Source organism: Melopsittacus undulatus, chromosome 3, assembly GCF_012275295.1.
Source record: "Melopsittacus undulatus isolate bMelUnd1 chromosome 3, bMelUnd1.mat.Z, whole genome shotgun sequence".
Lineage (NCBI taxonomy): Eukaryota > Metazoa > Chordata > Aves > Psittaciformes > Psittaculidae > Melopsittacus > Melopsittacus undulatus.
Window position 1 is genome coordinate 16,725,585 of NC_047529.1, and position 19,334 is coordinate 16,744,918.

General features: G+C 41.0%; 1 protein-coding gene across 1 annotated transcript in view; it reads left to right on the forward strand.

Annotated features, from left to right (window-relative positions):
* PKHD1 (PKHD1 ciliary IPT domain containing fibrocystin/polyductin) overlaps nucleotides 1–19,334 on the forward strand; it is a 243,492-nt gene that overhangs the window by 78,601 nt on the left and 145,557 nt on the right. The window contains exon 35 of the mRNA XM_031046619.2: nucleotides 6,584–6,734. Coding sequence (XP_030902479.2) covers nucleotides 6,584–6,734 — 151 coding nt within the window. The remainder of the gene's footprint in view (nucleotides 1–6,583; nucleotides 6,735–19,334) is intronic.

Sequence of the window (19,334 nt, forward strand, 5' to 3'; positions counted from 1 at the left end):
CGCTGTACTCCATCACTTAAAATGTTAACCTTGTCTCTCTGTGGTGACTGAGGACAGGAACACTTGCTCTCTGTACTCTCTGGTTAAATGGCAATCTGTCAGCATCATGGAAAAGGCTACCTTGTGGGTGTCAATCTCTACTGTGTCTGTAGCATGGGAAATGTTTGCTCATGTGTGGCTGTGCACACCAGGAGGGGTGCACCTTCTTCCTGCTAGAGATCATAGGAAACATCTAGGAGAGTTTCTTGCATGCGCAGGAGCAGCATCGTGCTCTGTGCCTTACTGGATGTGAATGGGTGAAAGGAGAAAGCTGGCTTCAGGGGAGGGGAGCTTTGGATTTCTCTCTGTGGCCATGTCACAGATAACCCTCAGCTGAAACCCACAGCCCAGAAGAGTGTGGAGCACAGCAGCAAGCAGAGCTTGTGTTTGACTACACTGCTGGTTTTAAAAAGCCTGTCTTTTTCTGATCAGAGAATTAGGGCTCTTGTCTTTGTGTCCATAACAGTTGCTGCATTCCACATTTCAGGACTGCACTCTGAAAAAATCCCCACACCTAACCAAACAAACTATGAAGTCGCCACAGAGTGAGATCAGATGATATATACTGTGTCTAAACAGCAATTTCTCAACTTTTTAAAGCCTAGATCTTGCATGTTGCGGAAGAGAGAGTTAAAAATCACTGGATAAACATGTTGTGTTGGCAGAATGATTGTTACTTACAAAAATTTAGACCAAACATTGAACAAATACTCACTTACAATCCCTTCCCTTTGTGACTTGCTTGCCAACCTGCATGGGAATGCAAGTATAGTGCTGTTACTTATTCATTTTCTGCAGTTGCTGCTGCTGTTTCTGAGCCCTGCTAGTCACAGGCACAAACTGAGAAAGTACTGAGAGATCATGTCCCCAAAGGCTGACATAAAGGCAACCCCAGGCTGGCTGACAACAGCAGCAGCTAAAAACATAAAATGGAAAGAAATCTGCCTGGAAATGGAAAAAAGAAGGTACAGCAGGGAGGAAAGGGCTTATGTGCTGAATTATAAGGAGCTTGTGCATCCTTTATTGTACACTATTAAAACATTATTTTATCTTTACGTAATTCATTCATTGTTCAGGAGCTGTAATGGGGAAGGAGTTGATACCCTTCAAAATTAACCTGTGTTATCTACAAGCTGTGAGTTTCATGCATAAGGTGTGGGCTTGAAATGAGCTGTGCATGGCACACACCAGATGGATGTCAGGAGTGGGAAGATATTGCTGTGCTCTGTTCATTGAATTTTCATGTCAGATCCCTCCCTGGTCCTCATGCTCTTTGGTGCCCCAGGAAGAATAAATGGGTCCTTAGGGAGTCCCAGTGCTTGTGATTTCTCACCCACCTGGAATTTCTGCACATATTTTGCAGGTTTGGTTCCCTACTCAGTGTAATCTGTACTGGTTCAAGATGTGAAATATTGCCAGGGTGGGTTTTCTGTGGATGTCTGGTGTGAGGGCATGTCCTGCAAAAGTTTGGGTGACTATTTTAAGTGTCAACACAAGTATAGTGCTTAGGGAAAAAGCCAGAAGAGTCTCTTGCCTCAATCTCTACTGATTTTCAGGAACCTTACAGGAATTGGACTTTGAGCAGCCTGGTCTAGTAGAAGGTGGCCCTGCCCATTGGCACTAGATGATTTTTAATGTGCCTTTCAGCCCAAACCACTCTATGATCTCGGTGGTCTCACTCCTAGTTGAAGCTGGCCATGTTGAAGTATGAGCTCTGACAGTGACACAGATGGATACAGAGATGTTCTGGTCTCATAAGCTCCATTTCCTCCAAATCATCTTTCCAACTGTCTGGTACACACTGAAGTCAAGAGTGCGAAGCTGCCATCTCACTGCAGCAGCTGCAGCCACCCAGCTCCAACTTCATCATTCAGGGCTTGTTTGACACCAACTCCTCTTGCCCTCATCCTGACTTTCAATCTCCCTGCCATTTGTTGTGTTCTGTGCTGAAGCTGGAAAAAGCACAGGAGGAAATTGCTCACTGCCGGCCACTGGTGTGCAGCTTTCCTTGGTCTGCGGACTCCTCCTGGTTCATTCAACAAGTACGCATGAGATGGGCACTCAGCCATGACCCTGGTGCTTGCAGCTGGTGCTGCTCTTCAGTCATACTGAGAAGTGTTTAATTTAAACACTGTAGGTCAAATGCTGGGTGCCAAGCAGATGAAAAAAATGGAAAAGGATAGAACTTTCTTCTATGAAAACACAGTGAGGTGGACTGCAGAGAGACTCTGCATGACGATGATCAGGAAATGGCCATGCGGCCTCTTGTGAGATAAGTTGGCTGTCTCACTGTTTTTTTCTTGGGTCTCAAGTGAGTTTGTCCATCACAGTGGTTGTAAAAGCACGTTCATTTTGCAAGGCAGCAAAGTCCCTCATGCTGCCCTTAGCATGCAGAGATGATGTTATCTGGTGTCTGTAGGGTCAGTGTGGACTACAACGTGTCCCATATTGATCATAGGGCAGCTAGACAATACAGGCACAATAACTTGAGGAGGTTCCTGAAGATTGCATGAAGAGAAACTGGGAGGGCCAGATGAGCATGTGGATTTCTAGAGCTGTGAGTCTGCCACCACCCAGCTTGATGAGGGATGTGTGACGAGTTTGTGTATATTAACCCATGTTAATTTACTATGGGTTGTATAATAAAAACTGGACACAGCCACCACCATTCAGCAAAGGAACTTTAGATGTACAGTTGGAGATTGCACTGTGCTTTTCTCCCAGAAAACAGGGAGAAGGTAATTGCATGGGATTCACAAGGTCCAGGCAAACTGTACTTGTGATGCAGGGTGGTTGGCCATTTCACTAGCTTTGCACTAGACCACAGCTTCTTCTTTCAGAAATCATAAGGTGTTCTTTCGTGTTAAGAAATGGTGTAGGACTAAAAGAGAAGGGTCACCAAATAAAATCTGCCATCTCATTTCCTTACATCAGTTCAATGACTTTCCTCAATTCCTACAGAGCTGCTTTCCCTGCAACATTTCCCTCTGTACAATTAAGTACTTTCCTTGAGCAAACTGCCTTTCCTCTCTCTATCTTCAGACAAATTCTTTAGATTGATAATGCAAGGATGCCACAAGTGATTCTAAACAGCACTTGGCCCTGTATTATTAATTGCTGTTTGTGTATTTACTTTTATATAAAAAAAAACAAAACAACAAAAAAAGGAAAAAGGGAAAAAAGAACACAAGTCACTTGAATGATGTGTGTGCAAGTAGTACACCTGGCAGCAGACTAAGCCAGGCATCTTCTCACTGGAAACATTCAGATACAAACTGGATGGAGCAATAGAGATTTTTATCAACTTGGACAACCCATTTTCTGCTCCTGGGTAGTAAACTTTATTTTGAGCAATAAAATCTGTCTTTGTTTAGGTTGATGTTGTAGGGACTGCTTCTTACTTGTTCCGTTATGTGGATAAACATGTTGCCTAGATAACAGTGCTTAGTTTCAGCATATCTGTATCTTTTCTGAGTTACATTCTGAAGATGGTGAATGGTTCTTAGTTTCAAAGATGATTTTGAAGATTTTGACAATTTCTTGTGCCTTATGACACTGGAACATATGAGCTACTGGCTTTTATGCTAGAGGGTTCTGGTAGAACTGGATGGAACTTCTAAGAAACTTTTAAGAGGTGACAGCAGAAACTGAACAAGAATAGTTTAAACATTAATGTTATATAGAGAATCATAGAATCATAGAATAGTTAGGGTTGGAAAGGACCTTAAGATCATCTAGTTCCAACCCCCCTGTCATGGGCAGGGACACTTCACACTAAACCATATCACCCAAGGCTTCATCCAATCTGGCCTTGAACACTCCTAGGGATGGAGCATTCACAACTTCCCTGGGCAACCCATTCCAGTACCTCAGCACCCTAACAGTAAAGAATTTCTTCCTTATATCCAATCTAAACCTCTGCTGTTTAAGTTTCAACCTGTTACCCCTTGTCCTATCACTACAGTCCCTAATGAATAGTCCCTCCCCAGCATCCCTGTAGGTCCCTTTCAAATACTGGAAGGCTGCTATGAGCTTTCCATGCAGCCTTCTCTTCTCCAGGCTCAACAGCCCCTTGTGGCCTCCTCTGGACTTGTTCTAACAGTTCCATGTTCTTTTTATGTTGAGGACACCAGAACTGCACGCAATACTCCAAGTGGGTCTCATGAGAGTAGAGTAGAGAGAGGGGCAGGATCACCTCCTTTGACCTGCTGGTCATGCTCCTTTTGATGCAGCCCAGGATACAGTTGCTTTCTGGGCTGAGAGCGCACACTGAAGCCGGCTCATGTTCATTTTCTCATCAACCAACAGCCCCAAGTCCTTCTCCGCAGGGCTGCTCTGAATCTCTTCTCTGCCTACCCATAGCTGTGCCTGAGATTGCTCTGACCCAGGTGTAGGACCTTGCACTTGTCATGGTTAAACTTCATGAGGTTGGCATAACCTTAAATAATTAGGGTGCTTTCTAGTTAGAAAGGAGAACCATCTTAAAAAAAATAATTTATTCTTTGTAAGTCTTGCAAGACTTCTGTCAACAGCTTACTAATTTTTTGGTGCTAGTAAGAGCAATCTGATATATTCCTTATGCTCTTGCTTTCCTATTAGAGTTAACTGGAGTTTTCTAAGTGACTTCAGAGGGTTAGAGTGATGTCAGAGTGACTTTAAACCATTAAGCAAACCTTCTCAGTAAAATGTTCTGACAAATCCCACCATTTCCTAACTGCATCATGCAGCGTTTGGCTGGTGACATTGGTTGTGTTTGTGCCAGACAGGAATTTATGGAATCTGTAACTCTCTGCTACAGTTGGCTTGATATGCATTGTATCTGGGAAATGTTTGCCTTGCCATGAGCTACATCCTCCTATGTCCTCTGTTCTGAGATAAAAACAAGTTTAATTAACTGCTTTTTCAAGTGGATCTATTGTATACCCTTGTATATTGTATATAGTTTGCTTCAAAGCATATCAATGAAAAGTAATTCACAGCCTCTCTGAAAAGACAATAGGTAACGATATCTATCTTTTCAGATGGACTTTTGTTCTAAATCTCTGAAATACATAAATATATGTTCACAAGTAATGAAGATGAAACTTGTCCTATTTCATTTAGTGACCATGGAGAAATTGTGTTCTCTGTTGTGTACAGATATGAAGGTTTATTATCTCTAACGATTATGTGGTTCACTCCTGTTGCCTGAGATATAGCTCCCCAGATGTTTTCACCTCATGTGTGTTAATACAGTCTCACGCTTCAGTCTAAACTGAACTGAGTAATTCCCTTTATAGTGAGATCATAGAGGCAGAGGATAGAAAATGTTAACCAAAATCCATACCTTACAAGCAGAATAGACATAAGCCAGTTTTATCATTCAGCTTTGGAGCCAACACCCATTCCTTAGTGTAAATAATTTGGAGCCAACACCCATTCCTTAGTGTAAATAATTCGGATAGTAGTCACCATGTAATAATTTCTGGGTGCTGTGGGAAATGTATAAAACATCAGGCACATAAAGCTAAAATTGACAATAATGCAGTTGAAAGAATAACTATCATAACATCACCAGTATTGATTCACCTAAACTACAGCTCTAGAGCAAAAACTGTAAGGCATGTGATGTGCTCTCATTAAAAACTACGTTTTGCTTTTGTATCGAGGTTGTTCTTTCTACTGTTGTTCTGGATTAAGACACCCCAGTGATGACCACAAATATTGCCATGTCTTGTTTCCCCCTGCTATCCTCAGATCACTTGAAGTTGTTCTTGCTAGTTCATGTGTGATTCCAAAAGAACCCATTAGGAATGTCTATGTTCACAGTTGTGTAAACATGTCCATGGAAATGTGAGCATATTCCTCAAGAAACCAGTCAAACCTTTCACTGCAAAGATCATGCTTGAAGTCTAGAGGTGAGGAGGAACCATGGCTCGAAACAGACAAGCATCATTTTGTTCTTGATCATCACAAATCAGTCTATTTGCTATTTTCAAGTTAATCAGAGCTTTATTTGGAACTGATGTCCAAACCATCAAAGGAGATAATAATAATAATAATAATAATAATAATAATAATAATAAATTTGAGAAAGCTAAAAAGGTATTTGAAAGGAGGCATGCAAAAGTGACAAGAGAGCCTTTGAAAAAGCCTGTAAAGAAAAATATTGCCCATCTAGCAGCATGTTTTAATTCTAATCTCTTCAATCTATTTTTATGACATTGCCAGGAATTAACATGCAGTTCTGCTTTTTGGGAGGCAGAGAGAGACACACACCAGGAAACCTGCATACTTTCTGCAGCCAGACCTGCAAAGAGAGCCTTGTTACGCAGATCAGAACAAGTTGATAGGCATTCCCCATATTGTGACAGGCATTTCTAAAGGCCAAAAATGTCTCTGACCCCAATGTCCCTCCATCCCTTCGCTCTACACGGGGTCGCACTGGGAAAGTAACCCGTCTTCAGTAGTGGAACTGGCATCTCCTCTGCCGTGCTCTCTGCAAGCTGGCTTTCTGAAAGGTGGGAAGGGGTAAGCTTTGAACTTCTCTGGGTCTTCTTTCCAGCTTGCCCTGCAGTTTTGTGGCCAGTGGGACAAGGACTCCAGCTGGCCTGCCGGACATCAGCCGCGAGATGGCGATAACGTCACGATAGAAGAAGGCCGGACCCTGCTGCTGGGGACCACGACCAGCAACCTCAACCTGCTGCATCTCAAAGGTCTGCAGGAGGGGGGTTCAGTGCTCTTGTTCCTACAGGGCTGGAGTTTTTAATGTCTGTGATCTCCCCTTCCATTTCGCAGCTCTGGCATCGAAGGAGATACCTGGTCAGGCAGGCTGAGTCTGATCTATGTAGATACAACAGGATGGGGATGGGGGACAGGGGAAGCATTTAATTATTATGTATGCAGAAGGCATCGTTTATGTTGTTTGAGGCATAATGACAATACAAGTAGGAAGCTTTTCCCTTTTCTTTACCTTTCCTTCAGCTACTGACAGCGCTGCTCTCCTCAGTGGCGTTCAGTGATAATGGCAGTGCTGATAACAATAATCAGCTCAGGTTTGTTTGGCATCTTTGAGGCAAGCATGTTGCAAAACTGCTTATAAAATGAATGATGTTACAGAATTAAAGGCCACAGCTACTGAATGTAATAAAAAATCCAAGATCCTAGAGCATGGCTGGTGGAGAGTAATAACTGAGCACAGTTACAGGGGGAAACACTGGGTTTGCAGGATTCACATATGCTGGGGTAGATTCAGCATAAGTGTCAGGGCATATATCTCAGTTGGGTGTTGAAGTAAGAATTTAAGTTGCTTGTAATTTGGTGCCAGAAATATTCCTTGTGCCTGAAAGTTAGGCCCTGATCGTGAACACTGTTGTGCACATGATTAGTATCAAGTGAATGAGTTGTTCTGGTGAAATTACTTGCTCGAAGTTAAGCCTATGTGTAAGCCTCTGCTGAAATGGTGCTCAAAAATTGAAAGAAGAGTTTTTTATATATTTAAGGAACTGGATCTTCTTTGCTGGTGAAAATCATTTTACATTACAAGGATGTTAAGGTGTTAGATTTCATTGAGATGACGATGAAAAATATTTGACAGTTACATTTTAATCTAATTTTGAATGATCATTCTATATAGAAAAAAAAAACTTTGCAAGTTTATCTGCATTGTGAGAACATTTCCTAAAATGATTGAACTTGTTCTGTCTACGTTCAGAGATTTTCAAGAATTCCTACACCAGGCATCATACCTGTTTGAAAAAAAAAAAAAGTAAGAATCTGAGATTAAAAAAAAGGTGAAAAGTTTTATTATAATCTTTTTCCCTGTCTTGCACAGTGAAAATCCTAAATCTGTGCAATGAAAAATTATTCAGTAGAGGAGGTAGGTCAGAGCTCTGGGTTTCGGAGTCTTTTGGCTGCAAATCTGGCTGAGGATTTTGGGGCTAATCTCTGACTTTGTGAAGAATTGTGGCACAATATTTGCATCAGAAACCCTTTGAACTTTGGGCCTACTCAAGGGCACTTTTGATCTATGAGTCAGCACTCATGAAGCAAACAGAGGTCTGATTGAATTTAATGAAGTCTGGAGCAGTATCTTTATGGCTTTAGCTCATTTGACATTCAAATAGTTTCTCTCTTTTATCATGTTTTCCAAGAAGCTTGGTTTATAATGTAGATTCACTTAGGAAAGGAGCAATAAAATAGCCTTGATGCTATTATTTTCTGCATTGCTCTATGCCAAACATAGGGACCAAACATTTTAAAAGCAGAAACCTACATGGTAATCGTTTATGAGCTTCACCTTTACTGAAGTTTCCTTGTTACATAAACCCCCACTCACATGGGTGTTGCTAGCTGTTTGACCATAGCTAGATTTGGACTCAGGACATGCTGAGATTTATTCTGATATAAGAATGAGATTTTATCTTTCCTAAACTTATCTTTAAGTTGTGCAGCTCAAGGGAGTTGTTTAGGCTCATGTATGGAGTGATAAACATACACCACCAAAAACTTGTTCATCTTAGGTGTTACAGATACCCATTTTAAGATGAATCACAGTTAGGTGATGCCCTCGGAGCAGCAACTATTGAGTGTGTAAACATGTCAAATAATTGACAACTTTCCCTCTCTGCAACACAGGCATGACAAGCCCTCAACCTGTAGGCATGTGTAGATATGTGCTTCGATTGACACATGCTATTCCTATTCTAGCTGGAGAGTTTTTCTTAATTGGAGTTGGAGAATGGGATTGAATTGCAGTTCTGTTCCCTTTGGTTTTCATGACTCAGTGTCAGGCTCTCTGTGCACAGCCAAAAATATAAGACTTTACATATGAAAAACTGCTGTAATGGTACTGAGTCCACTCTGTTGTGAAGATGCTGTACTGCTCGTTTTCTGGTGTTGTATTCAGCAAACCGAACACATGCTTACAGACCCATTTCCTGAAATTCTCCCTTTTTAGGGCACCATAAGAAATCTGAGTACTTCCCCTGTGTTGTCTCTTTATGATTTCAGTATTGTAGAAATTGTTTGAAGCCTATTATAACAAGGATGCCAACTTCATGTGCAGCCTTAAAGTGACCCTGCTTTGGTTGTATAACCAAATACATGTAGTGGTTCTGGCAGTGACAAGACTGCCTGGGCAGAAGATCTGGAGGCCAAAGCAATAGCGAAATAGGATTATATAGCTGGGTCTTGCTCACTGCCATGAGGGCTCAGCAGTTTCTACCTCCTTTTCAACAAGCAGAGCATGAACACATGGTTATCAGCAGTGGAAAGTTTAATAGCCAGCCTGTGAAACTGCTCAGACAATACTGATTGGGGAAGAGATACAAGATAGACAGATTGTAGATAACTGTATGTTCAGCAGACTTCAGTTATTTTTGTAATCCCAACATCACAAGTATGGAAATATTTATGATAACTGAGGACAGATGGAAATTTTGCTTGCACAGAGCTTACACTGAAGCAACTCCTTTGTGTTTGGTGGGTTGATATCTCAGACATGTGCTATTGCCTTTGTCTGAATTTCTAGTGCTCTAGGGATGTCGGTAGACCAAAAGAACTGTCTGATGTTAAAGGAGGACCTTGGAGGTGAATTCTGGGGTGACTCTGCTAGTATTCCAGAGGAGAGCCACAGGGATGATCAGGGTCCTGGAGCACCTCCCATATGAAGACAGGCTGAGAAAGTTGGGGCTGTTCATCCTGGAGAAGAGCAGGCTGTGTGAAGACCTCATATCAGACTTCCAGTATCTGAAGGGGGGCCTGTAAGGATGCTGGTGAGGGACTCTCCATTACAGACTGTAGTGACAGGGCAAGGGGTAATGGGTTAAAACTTGACCAGGGGAAGTTTAGATTGGATATAAGGAAGAAATTCTTTACTGTAAGGGTGGTGAGGCACTGGAATGGATTGCCCAGGGACGTTGTGAATGCTCCATCCCTGGAAATGTTCAAGGCAGAGCTTTGGGTGACATGATTTAGTGTGAGGTGTCCCTGCCCATGGCAGGGGGGTTGGAACTAGATGATCTTAAGGTTCTTTCCAACCCTAACTATTCTATAATTCTATGATTCCCTGTTGGGTTTGAAGATCCCCAGCTGATCAGATGCTTTTGCAATGGCATTATTGAGACGGCCATCCTTGGCAAAAGGGAGAAGATTTCTTCTGTCCTCCTTTTAGAAAAGCCTCAGTGTCACTTGCCACAACTCTTCCTGTCCCCTACTGTTTGTGTCATTGCAGCATTTCTGTTCCCTCTTCCACAGTTTGACTCCAGGCTGAGGTTTTCAGAAAGGTCTGACTCACCTCATCTGTGATTCCTGCCTCTAAAAATAGTGTAGTTTCCAAAATACCTCAGATATTCTGAGCTTTTATTTATTTATTTATTTATTTCCCAAAACCATTAGGTCACAAGAGAAAAGAATAGAGCTGATCAGTCCAAAGATATAATTTTGTTGATTATTACCCGGTTTTAAAATATTTCACAAGAACAATATTTGAACATCAATGCTTTGAATTTATTGTAATCCTTGCTCAGACCAGACTGTGGCTAAAATGGGTCCTGAGAGTGGATCCAGGGAGGAGAGAAATTCAGATATTGATTTTTCTTGACTTTTTCCTCAGCTTTGATGCTATTAGCAAAAAGCATCAAATATTGACTAATACACCTGCAGAAGCAGTTTTCAAATAACTAGTGCTTCAGTTGCTGCTGATAAAGACTGGGTCTGTATTTCCTGAAGGAAGGAAAAAGCTTTTCCTTCTGTTTTCCTGTCTATGGCATCAACCAGTCCTTAAACCCGTTTTAAAATCCCTTGTCAGTAGGCACAGTTGGAAACTGCTTGTGCTGACATGTTTTCTGTGCCACTTTGCTCAACTCATTTGGGATGTGCATTGTGACACTTCTTGCAGGCAGTTTCTGGTTCATATTTTCTTTTTTTAATCAGCAGAGACATTACAATTAAAATACCGTAAAAGCGATTCTGGCAGTATTGCAATAAGCATGTTTTTTAATTAAAGAAAGAACATGAGATGTACAAATAGTACCAGCTAATGGGAAATTTCATCCAATGTATTTTTTAATTGAGATTTAAAAGGAAGAAAAATCAGCCCTATTTCTCCCTGTGTCTGTGTGATATTTTCCTATGTTCTTACAGTGAGGTGTACCAAGTCTGCAATAATTACAGTCTCAGAGACTCAAAGTCTTGGCTGGTTTTATGGAAAAAAAGGAAAGGCATCAGTTCTTAAATTTCTTAGTGTATTTTTTTGGAGGGATTCAGTGTTATTCAGTAGAGTACCACTCACAGAGCCGAGCAACCCTGCAGAAAGGGTTTTAATGCTTTTTTACCAGCTGTAAACTGTGGTTCATGTTTGGGTAGGGGCTTCAGGTTTCTCTTTCCCATGATGTTTTGGATGAGTTTATAGCTTGCACATATGCCTCATTATGGTCTTGCTTGCCAATGAAATTAGTTTTCTTGAACTTCAGTAGCTCTTGAAGCTCCTCTGGGGTACTACAGGCTGAACAGATCGGTGGAAGCTAATCCCAGCTAAAGAACCACATTCAGCTCCCACAGAGGCTGGGCTGAAACCTGAGGCAACACCATCCGCTTCCTCCATTTGCTGGTATGGAAGGAGGGGATGTGTCCCTTTCAAGGAAAGCAGATACAGCCTCTAACCATGGGATAAAAAGAACTACTGAGCCTGTCTCCACCTGTCCTGGGCACTAATCAGGCCCTCATTAGAGGAGCAGATTTGTACCATTGGTAGATCTGTCTTCTCTCACTTTTATGTGGTACAGAAATACATTTGTGACCTGTATAGACTGGAAGCTGAGATCCAGGTCTTCTTAAGAATTTCATACCATAGACTCTTACAATATTGGGCTGGAAGGGACTTAAAGGGTCATCTTGTTCAACCTTTCTTGGCAAAGCATGACCTAGACTAGATGTCCCAGCACCCTGTCCAGACAAATCTTAACAATGTCCAATGTTGGGGATTTCACCACTTCCCTGGGGAGATTATTCCAGTGACTGATTATTCTCATTGTGAAAAATTTTCTTCTTGCGTCCAGTTGGAATCTCCCCACAAGCTACAATCTGTATCATGAGTACACAACTACAGAGGAAGGATATCGCGTAACATGAATGCACACAGGTTTAAGTTCTGTAGTATCTCCTCTTCCTCTGATGGTTTGGCAGACCATGCATTAGGATAGTTTTTCTGTAGCAGCAGGCTGTCTTTAAGATCTGCTGCATTTGACATGAGGAGATGAGCCCTGTCTTCAATACCATTAAATTCAAGTGGCAGAAATCAGCTTGAAACAAGATAGCTGTGGGTGGAAGGGCCCAGCAAATAGAAACACTCTGGTCTACTAGTCACCCAGGCAATCTCTAAGTGAGCAGAAACATAATCCTGCTCCTTAAAACAGAGTTCCTGTGCCTTCCCCAGAACACGACTTTCTTGCTTGGGGTGAAGTATTTAATGCATGTCTGTCCCATGGGGACTTGAAATAATAGCCCATGGACCTATTTTTTCATCACACCTCTGTGCGTCCTTTTTACCCTGATGACTTTACAAGAGTCACCTGCAAGCTTCCTTCATTATGTCCTAGATGATATGATATATGTTGGAAGCCATATAAGAGTATTCACACCCCTTCCCAACAAGTTATGTCTTCCCTTGCAAATGCACCAAAGGTGTTGCCAAGTATCTTGGAGGCTACCTAACCGTTGAAGAAATAGGACTTCTTCAAAGGTGATATGCCTATGGCAGCATCTTCTTGGTGGCTGATCTGAATTGCCTTTGCCTATCTTCTGTTACAAAGGAGCATATGCCATCTGAACAGATGGCTGCGAGCACAGCAAGCCAGAAAACACAGGCTTGTCGGGCTTGGGAGACAATTTCTGTCTGAGAGTACTCAAGCAGCTGCTGGTTCCTCGCCCAGGGATAGATTGAGGCCTCCATCCAACAAAATGCTGGAATACAAGCTTAACATTTTAACTTGTTAGTGATGTCTTCCTGGTAGTACACAGACATTTGGATTCACAGCTAGTCTAGGGGTGTATTGTGAACATGAAGGAACACAGGGAGGTGGAGAAATGAGTTTTGGACTCTTGGTTCAGGTAGCCTTTGGGATGAAGCCAATATAACAAACTTCTTTTATCTTTTGCATCTTGCTCAGCAGTGCCCCAACCTACAATAAACTTTTATGGCTCATGAGAATGTTGTGTGAGCATGTCCACTGCGTGCAGGTGACACGGTCCATGCGTGCGTGACAGGTTCATGGAATAACCAATTGTCCTTATTTAAAACTGTAATTAAGACTATTTCTTTTTCCATATAGAGGAAGATTTTTTGTTTGTTTGTTTGTTTTGGTGTTTTGGTTTTTTTTTGTTTGTCTGACAGTTATTTTGTTTGGTGTGGTTGATTTTGGTTGTTTTTTCCTTCTTGGGGGTGCCATCAGGCATATCCTTGGAGCCCAGTAATTAGCAATGAGGGTTCTGCCAGCACACGGTAGCCTTGCTGTATGGGATCAGCTGTTTAAGCAGAGCTCTGGCAGTTGCCTCCTGCTGTTTGCCATTCAGGGATGCTTGCCAGGAATATAACTTCTGAGCCTACGCCTGTCTCATGGGGGATTCTGTAGCTTTGTCATATGAAACAGCAAGCAAGAGGAACTGGTAAGAGCAAGCTGAAGGCTGTGGGAATATTAAGTTATACATGGCTGAGGTGTGCCCACAGCACAACCAGAAGCAGATCTTCCCTGCGCAGTGATTGGAGGGAGTAGTCCAGCTGAGGAGATGGCCTCTGAATCTGCAAATCCTCTTCCATGCAGAGTAGTTTTTCTGTTAGTCGAGGGGTGTGACACAGTAATAGCATATAAAATAATTCTGTTGCTACTTTTCTAACACCTTCTACTATTGATTGTAAACAAAAACTCTCGAGATTATCCAGCACGTTTCATGTAGGTCTCTTGCTTTAACGCTTCATTCAATTTTATGTAAAAAATATAATTAAATCTGATGACACTCACTTTTGTGAGCTCCCTAAAGAGATGTTCTTCAGGAAAAAACAAACGTTATCTAGATAGAGAAGGCAAAGTGTGGTCTCAAAAGAAGACAGTAAAAAAGCCCTCTGTAGAAGATGAACCCTGTAATGGGGACTTTGCTTCCCTCTGAGTTTGGGAAATATTTATGGCTCTCTAAATCACAACATAAATGAAAAATAACAACATGGCTTTTTATATGTTATAAGAATACCTATGTTAAAAGAATTTTTTAAAGAATTAAGGTTTTAAGAAGGAATATAAACTGCTATGTCTGGGAGCACTTATCTGTATGGCAGGCAATGGGGAGACTTCCCACAGCAATCCTCACAATCCTCTGCTCCATCATGATTTGTTCATCTTTTTCAGAAGCCTCTGTTCATAGTAAGTGTTTTGGATATCTTGGCTGTGGCACTTCATAAGCCTGTCCAGGACACCTGACAAAGTGAAGTTAATGCATCATCTTTCCAAATCCTTTCCTTTTGTGCATGCTCTCCACTATTTCTGAAGGTAAATCTTTTCACAAAAACACTTCTGACAATGACATGATGGTGCTGTAGTTATTCACACAGCAGTACAACCCCCATCTTATTATCAGTTTTGCTTTCCTTAATATTCCCTTTTTTCCCCCATTATTTGATCTGGCTGTTTCTCTCCTGTGGGACAGACAGAGTTGCCTAGTTTTTCTCTGCTCCTTTTACATGTTTTTTTTAGTAAAGACAGATAAAGAAAGATTTCTTTTCTAGGCAGAGAGGTGGAGGCTAATTGCTGGGTTAATTGAGAAGAATAGTGCTTCTGATGTTCTCACAAAGTATCAAATAGCCTCAACATATTTCTCCTTGCTCTCCCCCACTCCACCTAAAGAGACCCATTGAATTTGCACATTACTGTACAGAAGTGATTATGGTTTAATTGTATTTATTTTGCTTGGTGGGGAGGCCATCATAACAGTAGTTGATTGATTTTTATAAAATCACCCTCAAGGTCATATGTAGGACTTTGCTTTCCTGTGCAGCCATAACAAACAATTTGAGGGTCACAGCCAAAGGCTCAGTTGAGCAATATTCTTGCTTTCTGCTTTCAGAGAAGAGGTCAAGTGCAATAAAAGAAGGAAGCATAAGTTTTATTTTCTTTAAAAAAAAGGGGAAGACAATCTTGTAAAGCAGGAGCTGTATATTTATTCTGACCCAATTGAAAACACAGAGATACAGAGAGCTGAGAATGAGAAGGACAATATGCAATTTTTTTGACATAAGTATTTGTAAGTTTGGTTAGAGTTTGTTTTACATTTAGACTTGGTAAATGGTTAAATAAATCCTTGCTAATGCCTTTTTCTTTTTTTTTTCCCCCTTTCTTTCCTGTGATGCTGCTTTTATCTTCAGCAACTGGACTCTTCTTTTTACACTTTATTTTATCCTGAACACTGAATGTCTTTTTGCTTTCTTCTTGGAGGAGCTCAGAAGCTTTGCAAATAGCCAGGGGACAATAGCATTATGGTGTGACCATGAGTGTAGCTGATATACCGGCTCCCTAGGATTGCATGTTGCGTCTGAATGATGCTTATAAAGGACAACGAAAACGTAATGTACAGCAAATGCCTTCTTGGTGGTATTTGCACCATTGCCAAGTGTGCTTGGGTTGCCATTGCACCTAGGAACAGAGAAACCCAATAACCAGGCAACAGCCACCCCCATGCCCCAAGTCCGATTATTATTATCCCTTCACATACAAATCGTCACCTTGGGGGCATAAAAAAACCTTCCCCAGAAAAGGTCAAACTTTCAGGCCAGGTGTTGCACAGCTAGTACCTGCATGTCTGCTGCTACTGAAACATGGTGCTCATATTTGTGCCCAGTGCAGAGCAGTCAACCTTATCAGACGCACAGAAATCCATAAAAGATATGGCAAATATTTGAATCGACAGAGGGAAAAATCATTCAGGACAACTGATATGCGGTTAGCATACTACTGAGGAAGAGGGGATTTTTAAAAGAAGAAACAAAAGGGAGGTAGAAGACTGCTCATACATAAGAGACAGTGATCTTTAGGAGCTATAAGAGGGTGAGATACTCCTGACATATCAAAGTCACCTTGTGCAGAAAGGTGCACAAGAGAAAGTGCAGAACTGGTATTAGCATCCATCCCAAAAGCACTAACTCTCACTGATCAAGCTGCTTCTGTTTTTGCAGGAAGAGGGACTACATCTAAAGTGAAAAGATGTCTTCTCACTCCTTGCTAGTTTTACAGAGAGGCAGGTGTCTGCAGTACTGATAGCAAAGCACGGCTCCATTAGCAAAGCACGTGATCCATTGTGTCTCAGCAATGTTCATGAAAGAAGGATGAAAGAACATGTGCTACTGCTTTACTACAGACCCTCTGGAGCAGGGCAGAAGGAGACAAATCCCATGCGTTTATAGGAAACAGGCATCTTCCCATGGCTGCCTTGAGGGGCATTGGAATGGCTGCAAAAAGGACTCAGGAATCTTACATTCCCCCATCCCAGTCGTCCCATGGGGAGGGGATAGAAAGGCTAATAATGGAAGAAAGCTAATATTGCTAACCTGTCTTGTAGACAGCTTGAAAATTCTAGATGGACAAAATGTGACTGAGACTTGGGAAAACTTTTGGGGATGCTGTTTGAGACAGACCTATGATTCTTTAAGCAAAAGTTAGGATAGTCGGCTACCAGCTTTCCTGGTTCAGTGGTACAGCATGGCAGAGATTAGAATACTCATTAAAAATTGGATGAAGAGAAGTAGAAACAGAAATTATTATATTTCAGTGGGAACAGAGCACAGGAAGTCAATAAGGACCTTGGGGAAGATGTCTTTTTATGTTAGAAATAAAATAAATTGCAGTGATTTGCAGTTCCATTTCTAGATTGTGGTGATAAAGTTATTAACACTGCTGCTATAAGGCAAATGTATTTAATAAATATTTCTGTTCTCAGTGTGAGAAGGATGGTAAATTATATTGCAAAAGGAAGAAGGACCCTCAGTCCATTTATTACTAAAGAATGTTAATATAATGAAGATGTTAAATAGTATCCTTCAAGAATGTACATTCTTAAATCAACAGGTCCAGTCTCCTTCAAGAGCCTTAAAACTGGTGGTAGAGGCTTTCTTTAGACCACAAATGTTAATTTCAGAGTACATGGGAAATTACAGAAGGCTGTAGAAGTTCTGATATGGTGTCAAGATCCAGGCAGGTAAAAGGGAAAAATACTGCATGTTTAGTCTGATATCAATGACAGGTCAGAAGAGAAAACTGGATGGAGTTAAATGTTGCAGATGATTGAATCCATAAGTTGCTAACCATTGGAATGTACTGAATGACAGGACAGAAATTTTATGGGGAAAAATATAAAACTTTAATTAATTTTCTAAGGACATTACAAATATTGTTAAATCTGTAAAACGTGATAGTGTGATGACTAATTGAAGATCACCTGGCAAGATTTCATGGCAGATAGCAGGCATGAAGTGTACTAACTCATAAAGGAAATTGTTAGTGGGGAACCTTTTTTGTGCCTATTGGGCTTCATCGATGATCAGAAAGTAAATGCAGAACCACCACTGATCCCATTTCGTGAATGTCATTCAAACCAGATTTACACAACTGAGAAGAGAGCCGGGCAGGGAGCAATTAGGAATGAACAGCTTAAACAATAAGGGACTTTGTCAGGTAAAGCCATGATCATGAAAAGAATCAAAAGTCAGTGTGGCCCAAGGATGTCCAACTGATCTCCCAGTCTAAAGATGGTAAAAAGGAGGTACTATAATTTTTTTTTCTATGAAAACCGAGAGGCAGAGTGTGGAGTTAAAACAGTTTTGCCTCTATAGACAATATCAAGAACAATAAAGGAACACAAGAATTAGGAGGCCTGGATTTCCAGTTTCAGAAGGAACAATGGGTTGTGGGAGAGGATGCCTTCTCCATGAAATGGAGATGATTCCTCACAGAGAGAATCTTAAAAACCTCATCAACCAGTATGAATGAGGCTGAGATCTGATTTTGCCTGTAAGTATTTTGACAGATAATGCTGTTTTCTATACCTCTCTGCAGTGCAATGCAGGAGGGTACAAAGAGAACCACTGTCTGAAAGCTCATCCTTGACAAGTTAGGATTAGAAATAAAGTAGAAATTATGAACAGTAAGAGAAATTAGCTGTTGGAAAAGATGATAATAGAAAATGGTGGTGTGATGTCCCCAAGTCACTTAGTTGATTGCATTTCTGGAGGGTATGTAGCAGTCAAACAGAGACAACTTGACTTCCTTCAGTTTTTCAATAGCAGGATGTGCACAGACTATCAGACAATATGATCTAATGATACTTTCAGTCTGCAAATGAATAACATTTCAAGTATTATCTCGATTTCAGCATAGCAAGTTTTTTATCAAGGACATGTGATTTTTCTAGAAGTCTCAGATGTATCTCAGAAACATAGATATCTTCTGTTGTTTTGTATGAAACAAGCTGAAATTTGTGCTGTTTCATCAGACCGTATTCAGTAAAATGTCTAAAAATGCTATATAGCAAGTTTAACAGAAATACACTTATATATAGAAAAGTGTGTCTGGGGAAAAATACAATTTACACAAAGGGGAGTTTGCGAGAGGCTCCCAGTGGTCATAAGCAAGAAAATGAGAGATTTCTCTCTTTCAGTTGTTAAGCATATTCTGTAAAAAAAGTTATGCAGAATCTATTGAAAACTGGAAAGACAATATTTAATGGGTAGCCCTTATTCAAATATGAACTTTGTTGTAAACCTAAGAAATTAGAACCAAGACTTTTTATAAGGCTTTGTTATAAGACTAAGGAATCAATGAAACAATAGTGCAAGAACAAGTAAGATTCGGATAAGCAGAATGTGTTCATCAGGATTGGCTGCAACTGGTGGGAAAGGCACAAAAGGGCTGTGCATCTCTCTTACCACAGGCAGCAGTGAGACCTCATCAAAGGTGAGCAATGATCAAGATAGTTTTTATATCAAAAATTCTTCCCTCCCTTTTTATCTCAATAGTGAAATTAAAGCAAAGGTCTGATCCCCCTTCTTGCTAAGGTTTGATTGTATCATGTGAGGAAGAAAAGCCAGCTGGTAGATACAGAGGTCACTAGTAAAAACTGTTAACACCAGTACAAAGCTAGCCATCAAATGAGATGGCACATTAAGGGAAATGTGAGGGTGACAGACCCTTTGTAAAGAGGTCTGAGGTTGCCAGGTTTTGAGGTATCCCCTACTAGCTCCTAGGCTTGACCTAGGAAGGCATATCCCATGTGCAGAA